General features: G+C 41.8%; 2 protein-coding genes across 4 annotated transcripts; both read right to left on the bottom strand.

Annotated features, from left to right (window-relative positions):
- Positions 1 to 328: 328 nt before the first annotated feature.
- On the bottom strand, positions 329 to 5227 carry LOC136442010 (14-3-3-like protein). Of its 2 annotated transcripts, none has more exons than XM_066438602.1 (3): positions 5117 to 5227; positions 4136 to 4218; positions 329 to 2971 (listed from the first exon to the last, which is right to left on the bottom strand). In XM_066438602.1, exons 2-3 carry the CDS (start codon positions 4184 to 4186, stop codon positions 2267 to 2269), a joined length of 756 nt encoding a protein of 251 aa, XP_066294699.1. In that variant the 5' UTR covers positions 4187 to 4218; positions 5117 to 5227; the 3' UTR covers positions 329 to 2266. The 2 variants fall into 2 exon arrangements, with proteins under 2 accessions (XP_066294699.1, XP_066294698.1); XM_066438601.1 differs by having other exon boundaries at positions 5078 to 5217.
- A 1351-nt stretch (positions 5228 to 6578) lies between these two features.
- LOC136441653 (14-3-3-like protein 2) lies at positions 6579 to 12908 on the bottom strand. Of its 2 annotated transcripts, none has more exons than XM_066438076.1 (3): positions 12778 to 12908; positions 9073 to 9158; positions 6579 to 7991 (listed from the first exon to the last, which is right to left on the bottom strand). In XM_066438076.1, exons 2-3 carry the CDS (start codon positions 9121 to 9123, stop codon positions 7296 to 7298), a joined length of 747 nt encoding a protein of 248 aa, XP_066294173.1. In that variant the 5' UTR covers positions 9124 to 9158; positions 12778 to 12908; the 3' UTR covers positions 6579 to 7295. The 2 variants fall into 2 exon arrangements, with proteins under 2 accessions (XP_066294173.1, XP_066294174.1); XM_066438077.1 differs by lacking the exon at positions 12778 to 12908 and adding an exon at positions 10282 to 10483.
- Between the last annotated feature and the right edge of the window lie 831 nt (positions 12909 to 13739).

The raw sequence follows: 13739 nt of genomic DNA, 5'->3' as shown, positions 1-13739 counted from the left end.
CGCCCTGCAATTATGTGCAATTAAGTTGAAGTACCTGTTTATGCCCTGGAATTTTGTAGATAAGCAGCTACAGGTGACGGAATTTGGTGTATGAAGGAGTTGTCTATTCGTGTTGATTACAATCTTTGTGCAGTGGGCGTGCCATGCCCTATTACGCGAAGTGTGTGTGCTTCTTTACTGATAAATAGTTGATTCTTGGAACTTACAGAAACTGTACATGTCAATCCCTGAATAGTTTCATCAGGTTGGTAAGTCACTGACTAAAAATTATCTTTTTACACAAAGAGTAAGTCACTGAATAGAAAGACTCTTTTACCACAACCAAACGTTTCGGTGACCATATTCGGTGACCAGCCATGGCATATGCCTTTATTCGAGTCTTTGATGTCAGAGTTAAACTTTTACAACATCTGAATTGTACTGTAGGGAATGATGTGGACTGTCATGTAGTTTTGGGGCAGCAATTACGTCAATTAGCAATTACGTAAATACTGGCAATCAGTCCGAAATATTTACCCAGGGGTGGTCATTATTTTAGCCTGGATGCCATCCCATTATAACCGGGGATCCTACACTCGCTGCCCTGAAAGATGATTTGAATAAGATGGCAACAGTCAACCCTTAAGCTGCCATTTTTTTTAGTCAAGTAAAAATAAAAAATGCTTGATCCCTGACCTCAGGAAACCCGCGAAATAGTCGACGGCCCTAACTCCCCTAACTGCTGGGTTTCGAGCGCTACACGCACGGAAAACTGTTTTCTTCTGGGAAATACCCTATCCCGGTTATAGCCAGGCCCAGCACACAAGGCATGTTTCTGTATCCCTGATTAAACCGGGACTTGCAGCTTAACCCACTTCCATCGGGAAGAACCCCTATACTCTTTTCGATAAATGCGTTGGGATTTTAACGTGCCCGAATGGGGCTCTCGTCAAACACGGGGCTTACTAACGCCCATCCGAGAGGACGTCCCTTACCGAAGCAAGGAACATACTGGTCTGGGTAATTGGTTTGTTTCATTTTGAGTCGAGTGAAGAAATACTAGTAGGTGTAAAGTGACTTTCCAAGGACACAACATCGGGGCCTGCTAGGGTTTCGAACCCAGAACCTTTAAGGCAACAGCCCTAACCACAAGACTACTTTAACCAGAGACTTAAGATTGAATAGTATCTGAAGAGTCGCTTGCAAACTGTGTAATTTTATTCCAGGAGCTCCTGCAAAGCCATACACCAAAACCAAGTACATACATAATAAACCAACATCAACATGCTAGACAATTGTAGATCTATACCATGGGCAAAACTGAGCCAGTACCCCATGCATAAAACTTACTATCCAAGCAGAGGTTCGGCTACGGCTTGTTTTGGATGTCATGTTAGGCCAGAAAGCCTTATAAAAACGCCTTAAAAGACGCCCGAAAGAAGCTGGGGCCTAACCTCTACTCGGAGAGTACACAAAACTGGCCTGACTAAAATGGCGCTCCTAGCGGCCCGCCCGACTAACGGGGGAGGGGGGCATAAAAAAGCACCACACGTCTAATCTTTTACATCATTAGGACACTTTCATTTCTTTGAAAATCGTTTATCGTTTGAGATTGGTGGCCCTCCTTTGCTGTTTCACGATTAATTTGTGGTTTTTAGTAACACCATACACCATACATGAAAGGACTGTAACTTAGTTCTAATAGCGAAAATGTGGAGTGTTCTGCAATATTTGCTTTGATAATATCATTGTCAGCAATTTTGATCCAAGAAACTGACAGGGTGGCCGCCTCTGGTATGAATAATTTAGTATGGATGATCATACTGATGAATAATGATAACGATACATAAGATTGATGATAATGCTGATTGATACCGATAGCAATGAGAATGAAAGTGGGTATAATTATGGTGATGTTAGATACTGTCACAGGCCCATCTGATGCAAGCAAAGAAATTTATTTTTTTGTGGGGGTCCTTAAAGAAGGTATGAAGAGGGTACTGGGTACAAAGTGCTCGGAATGTATTTCAGAAAAAAAGGATAATAAAACACAAAACAAACAATAGTTTACAAACATCATTCCGACCATCATTCAGGTCAAAAAGCAAAAAAAAAGGAATAGTTTTATAATCCAAACAGAAGCGATACAGTATTATGCAGGTATAAGTCAATGTCAAGGGTTGGCGTTGACTCAAGACCTAAAAGTGTAGTAAGAATACAGTTTCAAGGCTTGTACGGATTATGGTGTGTTTCCAAAATCCCTTTGAAATTGTGGGAGGGGGGCGATCTAGTCCTCTCCTGGTTCTTCATGGTCTTCTGTTTCGCTCGTCCAGAGTGTGAGGTTGTCCCGGAGTAGCTGCATGATCAGGGTGCTGTCCTTGTACGAGTCGTCTTTCAAGTTGTCCGCTTCCGATATCGCGGCATCGAACGCATCATTCGCCACCCGGCACGCTTCTTTGCCGTTGTTCCCGATCTCGTAGTGGAACACCGACAAGTTAAGCGCCAGTCCCAGTCGTACGGCGTTCGTTGTGGGTAGCCCTTCAGCCTTCTCTTGCGCTTTCTCGTAGGACTCCTTGCTCTTCGCTGCCATATCATCTCTCTCAGCCCCCACACTGATTTCCACCAGGTAGCGGTAGTAGTCTCCCTTCATCTTGTGGTAGAAGACTTCGGCCTCCAGATCGTCAACTCCGGGAATGAGGAACTTGTCAAGGAGCTCCAAGACGTCGCCGCACAACTCCTTCAGCTCTGTCTCCACCTTCTCCCGTTGCATCTTCGCCGCCTGACGCCCGATGTCCGACTCCTCCAGACCCTTGTCGGCCTTCCTCTGTTCAATGGCCGAGACGATCCGCCAGGCGGACCTCCGGGCGCCCACCACGTTCTTGAAGGCCACGGACAGCAGGTTTCTCTGATCCTTCGTCAGTTTTCCGCTCTTGTTGGTCAGCTCCTTCATATACTTCACCATGTCGTCATACCGCTCGGCCTGTTCTGCAACCTGGAATAACAACAAGAACAGGAGTTCGGAGACCTCATACCTCCACGAAATATTCTGAGCGTTTGTAGAGTTATTGTTTTATCTTGTCTCATTGATGATACAAATAAGACTGTAATCTATTTCAGAGGGTGGTCATCTCTACCAAAGTTTGAATATATTGTTTGTATTTTTGTGAAAGTCCTTTTTGTTTGACTGAATTCGAATTTCATGTTTAAATTTAATCATAAATATGCAAATGACCTACACATCTATATAATATATGCATAGTGGTGTCTACTTTGAACTATCTTACAAATGACAAATGTATGCTATTTCCAATATTCATTACTAAAGAATTAAGGCAAATCGCTAATGCAAACCAGTCCCTTTTTTTGCATAATTGGTATCTGTAGATGTTCCACCTCCTAGCACTTTACGTCACTTGTATCAAAATCATCTCATGGGAAACACTTCTATTATAAATTGTCCTCATTAATCATGCAAGTTAAGTCCTAATTCGGATATTATTGTGTAGATCACTGTTTGCGCTACCTGCATACCGAATATCATGGAAAGATATATTCAGTTATCCTCATTGAAAAAACACAACTGCATTACCAGAGCAAGCTGCTAGGGGCCCCAAACCTAAACTACACTTTTTACTTCTACAGCTTTCTGCAATCAACATATCAAGACCATAGCATGTCCTTTTCCAGTTATGCTTCAGAGTCAATGTCACGCACCACCAGAGGGCCAAAAATCAATCTTGACCTTCATCCTTCTATGACCTACCCACGGCCACATACTAAATATCACTACAATTCATCCAGAGGTTCTTGAGTTATGCTGACCACAAAATTCGGAAATATAAAAAATGCAAGCAAGCAAGCAAACACGCACACAAACAGACAAGCCCAAAACTATACCTCCATTTTCATGAAGGTAACAAGTAATCTGAGATGGCAGACTTCACCCCTTCATACATCCCCAGTCTTGATATAATTGTTTGTTGTACCATCAAAAAGGTTTTATTGTATCCGGTTGTTACTATTAAGTCTATTAAATCTCTTTTATGATTTACCTAATATAGTATGTTGATGAAAAACACATATACACATATCACACACAAAGAAAAGCCCAGAACAATATTTTCAACATCACATTGCAAATTGAAACGTTACGTACTTTGGCCAGCTCCAACAGCAAGTCCCTCTCCAAGCCTGCTGATTCAGCCATTGTCCGGTCTTCAGTGTTACAGTAATGCACAACTGCATTGAAAACACCAACAGTTCAGTAATGTATGTATTCATCACCAGCATGAAAAAAGAGCCCACAACAGTAAGATTTAAAAGTAGAGGTATACCCCGGTGTGTATGGAACAGACAAAAATAAATTATATGAATTACCTAGTTTTTGAAATGCTTTTATTCACTTTCCCAGCCACACAAACACACACACACACACACACACACACACACACACACACACACACACACACACACACACACACACACACACACACACTACATCTGATTTTTTCATAGAGGTAAAAAGGGAAGTGTAACTTATAATTTTCTCCTTAACATGATGATGTCTATGCCAAATGGGTTAAGAGCAAGGTATACTATATGACGTCTATCTAGGTCAAGGTAAATTTGGGTGTGTACTAGATATGAGACAATATAACATATATAACGTAGTGGTTACAATAGTGAAGAGCTCTGGATATATCATATATATATAATATGATATGATATTATGATATGGTTATAGAGCCCGGACCCATGATGATATGTCAGATACTTTGTCCAACTACGACGTATTTGAACAAAGTACGGTCTCATTGTACAATATCACAGCCCTCCCAATGACAACATGGTAACATATAACATTAACTTGACGTTAGCTCTTTTAAAAGACACTATTTCTATGAGAGACCTTTCTTTTTGTGCCTACATGGCGTCAGGAATAAGTAAGAACTGTGACTATACCGAGTGGTCACACCCACTACTTACCCCACCACTCAACTCACCATGACACACGTATTCTGGATTTTCCTTCCAAATTAACTCCTTTCTGAACACATTCTAGTACCTTTTGAGTTTCTACGTAGCGTGACAAGCCTACCTGAGAGATCTTGAAGTTGTACAGTGAATATATTCCCACCTGTGAGGCAAAAATCGGACGACAATGTTAGAGATATTTCAGTGCTGAGCCGCCATGGAATCACTCTTGCATGGATGATGAAACGCGGTCTTACCTGTCTTTTCACTTCATGGAGCTTATTGTGAGTCACACACGATTGACATGTCAAGGTTTCACCTTTGACATGGGGGTGGCGAGATATAAACGTCATAGCTTGCTTCTGAGTGACGTAGACAGTGTAATTAGTACTAGTATTACAGGAAAGCCCCATATACAGATCTCACCGCAGTAGAGAAAACAAGACGGGGAAAGAATATCGTACCAAAGAATGTCGTTAATCATTCATACCCTTTATCTCAATGTGTGGCCTGTACTATTGTGGTATCCCCTGCTCCAATCAGATGTAACAAGGAAGTTATTTTAACCTCCTTGGATGTAATAATTCGGAAACGTCAGTTGATTGACAGCTCTAGAAAAAGGGCGGAGTCTATATTTTTTTAGTATTTAGAGATCTTGCGTCATTGCTTTTTATCATCATTATTTTGTATGCTTCTGAAGTGCAGCAATATGGTAACAATCTGAGTAATGAGGCTGTTGTACGTAGTGCCCTTTTAACGTGCTTGATGCACCTCTTCGATTATGGGACCCCCACTTTAAGTCCCTTCCGAAAGACGAATGCAGCTCCAATTAGGATGCCCTTCCCCGGGTTCGAACCGGTCAACGATTGAGCTATAGGGACATCCTTTTTTTTTGAACGGGGCAGTCTGGTACATGATGGCAAAAATGCAAAGCAAGTACCTTCCCGCATGATATTGTTTGCGGTCTTGTTTGAAATGTCTTGTTTTCCTATTACATTTCTACTACATTAGTAGAGTGTAACATACATATATATGTAGACATAGAAATATTCGTTTCGTTTCAAGGCATCCTCATTTGAGGTGAAGCATGATGCTTTTTCAAGTTAGCTAGTGGTAGTGCAATGCGGCTTCGCTACGGCTCGCGTTTTTGGCCAAGCACACCGGGTCACCCCTACTCTTTTCGATAAGTGTGTTGGGTTCTTTTACGTGCAGAGGTATAGACGCTTGAGGCTAATGCCTGAAGCTCCCTCGACCTCATACACGGGGCCGCCGGCTTTACGTCACCATCCGAAATGACGAACACAGCTACGTTGGCAGTGCGTCCACACCGCTACTTTGGCAACACAAAGTAGGTGTGTGCAAACCCAACGTAGGTGTTGCACACCCAAAGTAGGTGTGTGTAAACCCAATTTAGGTGTTGCACACCCAAAGTATGTGTCTGCACACCCAAAGTAGGTGTGCGCACACCCAAAGTAGGTGTGTGTTCCTCATTGTACCTGTCGGCCACGGTAAATTTTATTCTAGGGGCATCTCAAATGGCGCTAACGGGGGAGGGGGCCCTCAGACCCGGACAGCGAGACATTCTTTAACACAGGCTACTTAAAGAAAAAACGACCACACATCCATGACATCATCAGGACACATTTATTATTTGAAAAAAAAAAACTTTCACCGTTTTGGCATAGGTTGCTAAACTTTGGTGTTACACGATTCTTTTATTTCTCTTTTGTAACACCTATACCGTATCGGATTGACTGTATCTTGGCTTTATTTAGGTGGGCGATTTTTTTTGCACTATTTGTATCGATAATATTCCGGTATGCAATTTAATCCTAAAACATGACAAGGTAGTCGCTTCTGGTAATAATTTTGTAAAGATAATCATACTGATGAATGATAATAATGGACGCCGATAACGATTTATAACATTGATGATAATGATAATAGATACCAATAACAATGAAAATGGGTGTAATCATGATAATGATAGACACTGTCACAGTGACCATCTGATACAAACAAAGAGAGCGAGATACACGGAAGGTACTTTTTGTGGGAGATCTTGAAGCTGGTATAAAGAAAGTACTGGGTACACAGTGCTCGGAATGTATTTCAGGAAAAAGGATAATAAAACAAAACAAACAATAGTTTACAAACATCATTTCGGTCATCACTTAGGTCAATAAGCAAAAAAAAGGAAAATAATTTTATCATCCAAACAGAAGCAATACAATATTATGCTGGTATAAGTCATTGCCAGGGGTTGGCGTTGAATCAAGGCCTTCAAGGCTTTCTAGGATTGTGTTTCCAAAATGAGTTTGAAATTGTGGGAGGGGGGCCATCTAGTCCTCTCCTTGGTCTTCTTGCTCGCTCGTCCAGAGTGTGAGGTTGTCGCGGAGTAGCTGCATGATCAGGGTGCAGTCTTTGTAGGAGTCCTCTTGCAACTGGTCCAAGTCCTTACAAGCATCGTCGAACGCCTCCTTCGCCAGCCGGCAGGCCTCTTCGGGGTTATTCCGAATCTCGTAGTGGAACACTGAAAAGTTAAGCGCCAGCCCCAAGCGTACGGGGTTTGTCGTGGGCAGCCCGGCGGCCTTCTCGTGCGCTTTCTCGTAGGACTCCTTGGCCTTCGTCGCCACACCCTCTCTCTCGTCTCCCTCGCTGATTTCTGTCAGGTAGCGGTAGTAGTCTCCCTTCATCTTGTGGTAGAAGACTTCGCTCTCCGCCGTGTCGACTCTAGGGATGAGGAACTTGTCGATCAGCGCCAAGACGTCGCCGCACATCTCGTTCATCTCCTTGACCACCTTTTCGCGTAACCACTTGGACGCCTTCCGCTTGTTGTCCGTCTCCTCCAGTCCCTGCTCGGCCTGCTTCTCCTCCGAGGACTTGACGACCCGCCAGGCGGACCTCCGGGCGCCCAGCATGTTCTTGTAGGCCACGGACAGCAGGTTTCTCTCCTCTTCGGTCAGAGCCACGTCCATCTCTACAAGCTCCTTCATCCACTTCGCCATGTCTTCGTACTGCTCCGCGTGCTCCGCCATCTGTGATAAAAAAACAACGAAAATTACTAGACTCTTCCATTGACCCCATGACCTGGACTGTCAAGGCTGATTAATGACTATCACCTTTGACATGTACTTCCTGTCACTCTGGCAAGTTGACCTCTGTGGCCATCTTCCTACACACTTCCTGTCATTCTACTATGACATTCAAATGACCCCATGACCTGTACTGTCATGTTCGATTGATGAATAGTTCTGCCACCTTTGACCTGTACTTCCTGCCACTATGGCAAGTCTTACATTTGTGGTCATCATCCCACACACACTTCCTGTCACTCTACTGACTGTGCATTAAAATGGCCTGGACTGTCAGGTCTGATTAAAGACTAGATATAACCCCTCTGACCTGTACTTCCTCGCACTCTGGCAAGTCAGACCTTTGCTGTCATCTTCACACATTTCCTGTCACTCTACTAACTGTGACATTCAAATGACACCATTACCTGGACTGCCAGGTCTGATTAACGACTAGTTCTACCACCTCTGATCTGTACTTCCTGTCACTCTAGCAAGTTTGACCTTTGCCGCCATCTTTCCAGTCACTTTCTGTCACTCTACTGACTGTGCATCCAATCACCCCATGAAATAGACTGTTAATTATGACCAACGACTAGTTCTACCATCTATTCCCACTCTGGCAAAAGTGACCATTCCCACCATCCTCCCACTTACTTCCTGGTTCTCTGCTGAAAGTGCATTCAAATACCTACCGACACACACACCAACCCAAACAAACACATATTCTCAATGTTGCTCTTCGTGTCTGTGGTATCATTTCAGTAAAACTAAGTTTTATTGTAATTGTTGGCTAACATCAACCCATACATTGTTGTTTATATCTCTTAGAGAGAGAGAGAGAGAGAGAGAGAGAGAGAGAGAGAGAGAGAGAGAGAGAGAGAGAGAGAGAGAGAGAGAGAGAGAGAGAGAGAGACGGAAAGAGAGAGAGAGAGAGAGACGGAAAGAGAGAGAAAGGGACGGGAAGAGAAAGAAAAAGAAAGAAAGAAAGAAAGAAAGAAAGAGAAAGAGAGAGGGGGGGCGCTCTCTCTGTACAGCTACGCACCTTGGCCCGGTCGACCATAGTTTGCCTCTTCTCGTCTGCTGATTCAGCCATTATGTCCGGTCTTCAGTGTTGTCCGTAATACACAGCTGCATTGAAAACAACAACAATTCAGAAATGTATGTAAATTTATTGAAATTGCATCATAATGACACGCAGCCTTTAATAGCTTGGAGTCCAGCCTTCCTAGCTAAAGCATTTGGCCAGCTCCCAACGTCGCTAGCCGGGCCAACGCGAACAAGGCTAGTCTCCAGGCTAACACAGCCTACCCTGTCCCTGGTACTGAACTGCCCCTCTTACAGGGAAATCCACACCTCTGGCACAATATAAAGAACCGATAGCACATAGAAATAGGGCGCCGTACGCCCTAGTATGTGTGAATGAGACCATAACCCTTACGCTAGAAAAACAAGGAAACCGGTTTGCTACGCCATGATTCGGTTTACAGGCCATGCGACAAAAACAAAAACCCCAAAATAGAAATGAATCATTTTTTCTCCGTCTTAATATCCGAAAAGGACAAACGATATCTGTGCCGAATGGGCTAATAGCAAGGTGTATTATGACGTCTATCTGGGTCAAAGGTCAATATGGGTGTGCACAAGATACGAAGCAAGATAACATTATAATGATTCTCCCAATATGTCCCAGGTGGTGCATATTTATCGTGTGGTGTTTACAATAGACAACTGGTAGCTATAGATATGGTGAAGAGCTCTGCATATATGCATAGGAAAATGCACCGTCTCAACACAGGCCCCCCTCCCTCCCCACATTAACGTTAACTCCATTTTTTTTCTATCCGCACAAATTCACATCAGATTCTACAATTCATTAAGGTTGGAGAAAATTTGGACAAACATATTATTTTTGGATTTATCGATCACAATAAAGGTTGCAAAGCAGAAAAAAGACAGAAACCGCTAGTTTGCGCTAATGATTCGCTTATCAGAAATTTATGCAAATCATTGGTATTATTCGTCAGGGTGAGGTCATTGTATGTACGTTTCCTCGGTACACGATGTTAGGCTAAAAACAATCTCTTCCTACTATACAAATGCTACATTATGGCTTATTCCATGTTATTGTACTCTAGTCGGAGGTTAGCCAATACAAAAGATGATCTAGAATTAACCATAAACAATCTGACGCACTGCACACACGCCCCCCTCCCCACGTCAACATTATAGGGAAAAGGACAATGGCACTTACATGTAGGAGACCTGAGCGATTTGCTCTCGTTTCTCTCGTAGATCACTTTGATCCAAATCCAGAGCAGATTAATTCAATACCAGGGTCTTCAATACTAATATTAATACCGGGAAGGCCTCATACACAGATCTAGTAGCAGCGATGAATATGAAATAATGCAGGGAAAGAATATCGTACCAAAGGGCGTCATTAATAATTCATTATCTTTATTTCCATGTGGAGCCAGCGCTATTGTGGTATCACCTGCTCCAATCGGATAAATTATTCAAAAACGTCATTTGATTGACAGTTCTTGAAAAAAGGGTGGAGTTTCTTGTACATTATTTGTTTGTATTCAATCTAATGCGTCATTGTTTTTGTGGTATTGTAAAGGGTAAAGTGGTAACGTTACATGCGGAGCAAGTAACTTCCCATATCAAATTATATTTGAAATTACGTATTTGACACAGCTACATGTATCAATATGGCCGCCCGCTACTGAATACGAGAAATCTGTATCTGTATAAATCGCCCTTCGGCGTAACACACCAGCTTCAAAGCGTTGCGGCAGCAGCTGGTTATATTACATCGAACGACCTGTCACACCTAACCGTTGCATATTTAGCTGTAAGCATATTGCAATGATATTGTTTAAAGCAATCTGCTAAGGATGCTAGCGCTTCTACTGTGCTTGGTCTCAACGAGTTCCACTCTACGATAGTTCTCTTGAAAAAACGAATATTTGAACACTGGAATCTTTGATTGATAACTCTGGTACTCTGTAAGATAATAGAAATTGGGTATGAATTGGAATACGTCATTTTTCACGTATCATGATTAATCTATTTGCAATTTATTTGCATTTATTTATTTACAAATTAGAATTTGATAAATAACACGGCAGTGCCTTTTGCCTGGATTGTACATTTCGGGTATTGAAATATACATTGATATGATAATAAAATCTACTTCAAACTACAGCATATACATGTACAGATCCATATGCATTGCAAATATAAATGGATCCCTCAATGGCAGTTTGAAGCAAACAACGGCATAAGAAAAAGCTGCGAGCCTTTTTCAATTGAGGTGAAGCATGATGCTTTTTCAAGTACTACTAGTAGCTTGTGGCATTGGATAAGGTATGATATCAAACGAACTATCCTCTACCTACAGAGGGATTTTTTAAAAAGATACTTGAAGATAATAACATTTGTTATTTGACATGAAACTAATATCGATTGATTTTCTAAGCATGCGGTTTAGCATAATCATGTTAAGCGATCCGTAACGACCGACGTATTGAATTATCGAAGCCAGCATATCATGATCAATAGACTAACAGAGCTTGAAGCGAAATGATGACAAGACGAAAAAGAAAAGGCATACTGTGCTGCATACGGACGTATATTTCCAGCTAGGTCGTATATAAACCAAGGATAATCGCATGCTGTCGTTTCGGCCTTCCGGGGTAATTAATTTGGTCCACAGAAAATCTCATTATTGACGGAAGTATTCATGGCTGAGGGGTAGTTTACGTCGAGTGGTCTGTACATCATCGTACGTTTTTCAAAACGTCTGCAATTTCAGAATTCAATTTAGAAAAACGTTATAGTAAAGATTACAACAGGAATAGGCTACTATCCATAGTAAACTGATAGAAGCTAATTTAAGAATTATAGAATTGAGGCTTTAAAACAGCGACACTTAAAAGTTGAGAAAACACAACAATGATTAGTATATTTTCACGGTTTAAGACGGGGAAATGCTAAAAATTTGACACATTGTTAAACACAGTATGTTAAAAAAAAGGAAGGCCTTTGACAAAGAGCTGGTATAAATTACTGTAACATAAGTAGGTGCAAAGTTTATTCATATATTCCTGTGCCCGTTTGCCCCCTTGCGGGGGTCAGTGAACTACACCTAGATCATCCGGAAATGACTACTGCCGCCACCGCTTTCATGATTACCAGAATATGAATACGAAAAAGCGTCCAAAAATCCTATTTTTTGGCATAATAAAGACAGCAATATTTCTTCTATGGCTTATAAAGCGTCCTCGGATAACATATTAAGATAGAATGCAGGAATATTCGGTTGTTTTTCTGCACAATTTGAGCAAACCGTTTCCCAAAGAAAGATGGCCTTCTACATAATTCTTTGTGCCACTGTCTTTTGTATACAGTCAATAACGCGTATAGCTCTAAAATCAGTGCCAATACGTCCCAGATATATGTGCGGTTATGCATTTACTTCATGAAAAATGAACGGATATCACGTTACAGGACGTTTTATACCGTAGAAAGGGCGTTTTGTACTGTGCGGTTTTATGTTCGAGCGGGAATATTTTGGGTGTAACCGAAAAATCTAGTAGCACAGCAAGAATACTGGGTGACAGAACCGTGTCAGAGACGTCAAATTTACCATCTGAACAAATTCAAACAAAAACGATACATTCCCGTCAAACATCCGCCGAAAAAAAGAGTCAGAAAATGTGAAATTTTGGCGAAAACCTACCTTTTGTTGCTTGCCTGGATTTTACACGGTAGCCGGGAGCTTGAAGACCTTAAGGTCACTGGGTGCGAGTAAAACCAGTTTAGGGAGAGTTCACTATTCTCCAAAGGGGGTCGGGTAGTATTTTGAAATACAAATGCCTAAAAAAACTCAAATAGAAAACACGTATTACCGTACACATAGTCTCTAAGAAAACTAACGCTTCTTTGAAAACACTCGTGCAAAATACATTAGAGATTTGACGAGGGCGACTAGTACATGTTGTACCCCCAGTCATGAAATCAAACGTACGGTCCCTCATTCCCCCAAAGCAATTGCTTGTTGGGTCACAGGTAATGCTTGTGCGGAATGTGTCTGTGCAACTCATCAGTACCGACAGGACCTGCACGCATGACTGTACTTGGGTAAAGAATTAGGGAGAGGGCGTATAATTTGTATGTGAAGGCCGGCCATTGAACTGTGTAATATTATTCCAGGAGCATTTGACAAGAGAATTTTCGATGGAACAATCCTTTTTTTGGTCATATAAAAGTCCCCATAGCAAAGGAGACACGCTATTGCAATGTCATGTCACACTAGTGCACTGGACAGGATGGTATCTAGGGCTAGCAGATGTTTCTTTGTGATGAACGCATGAATGGTTTGGGCGTGTTTACAAACGCCGCCTTGCGGATCTATGGAAAACTATACATGACATAAATCTTGTCTTGCATATATTAAATGCGCCACTTTAGCTTATAATGTTCTTGACTGCACTTCCTCTTGTCATCAAACGAAAGTCATCTTAATTAATAACACCGATTTGAACACGTTTCCAATTTGTCAAGAAATATGTTCACCAAAACATCAGTTTTGGGGGCTTGAGGACTCTTAAAGATTAAGCATTTAAAGTGAGCACTCTTGCAAAAAAATGTCCATTTCTGTTGATTATACAAATATGGAATAAAAACGAATCGAAAATAATA

The sequence above is a fragment of the Branchiostoma lanceolatum genome, chromosome 9, assembly GCF_035083965.1.
Source record: "Branchiostoma lanceolatum isolate klBraLanc5 chromosome 9, klBraLanc5.hap2, whole genome shotgun sequence".
NCBI lineage: Eukaryota > Metazoa > Chordata > Leptocardii > Amphioxiformes > Branchiostomatidae > Branchiostoma > Branchiostoma lanceolatum.
Note: the sequence above shows the minus strand (reverse complement) of the source record. Positions and strands in the feature narration are given on the sequence as shown.

Bases quoted from the DNA above. Each gene is read 5' to 3' on its own strand.
- LOC136442010 (XM_066438602.1), bottom strand. From the start codon at position 4,186: ATGGCTGAATCAGCAGGCTTGGAGAGGGACTTGCTGTTGGAGCTGGCC. The intron at 2,972-4,135 runs GTACGTAACGTT...TTGTTATTCCAG, and splicing joins TGCTGTTGGAGCTGGCCAAA to GTTGCAGAACAGGCCGAGCG.
- LOC136441653 (XM_066438076.1), bottom strand. From the start codon at position 9,123: ATGGCTGAATCAGCAGACGAGAAGAGGCAAACTATGGTCGACCGGGCC. The intron at 7,992-9,072 runs GTGCGTAGCTGT...TTTTTATCACAG, and splicing joins CTATGGTCGACCGGGCCAAG to ATGGCGGAGCACGCGGAGCA.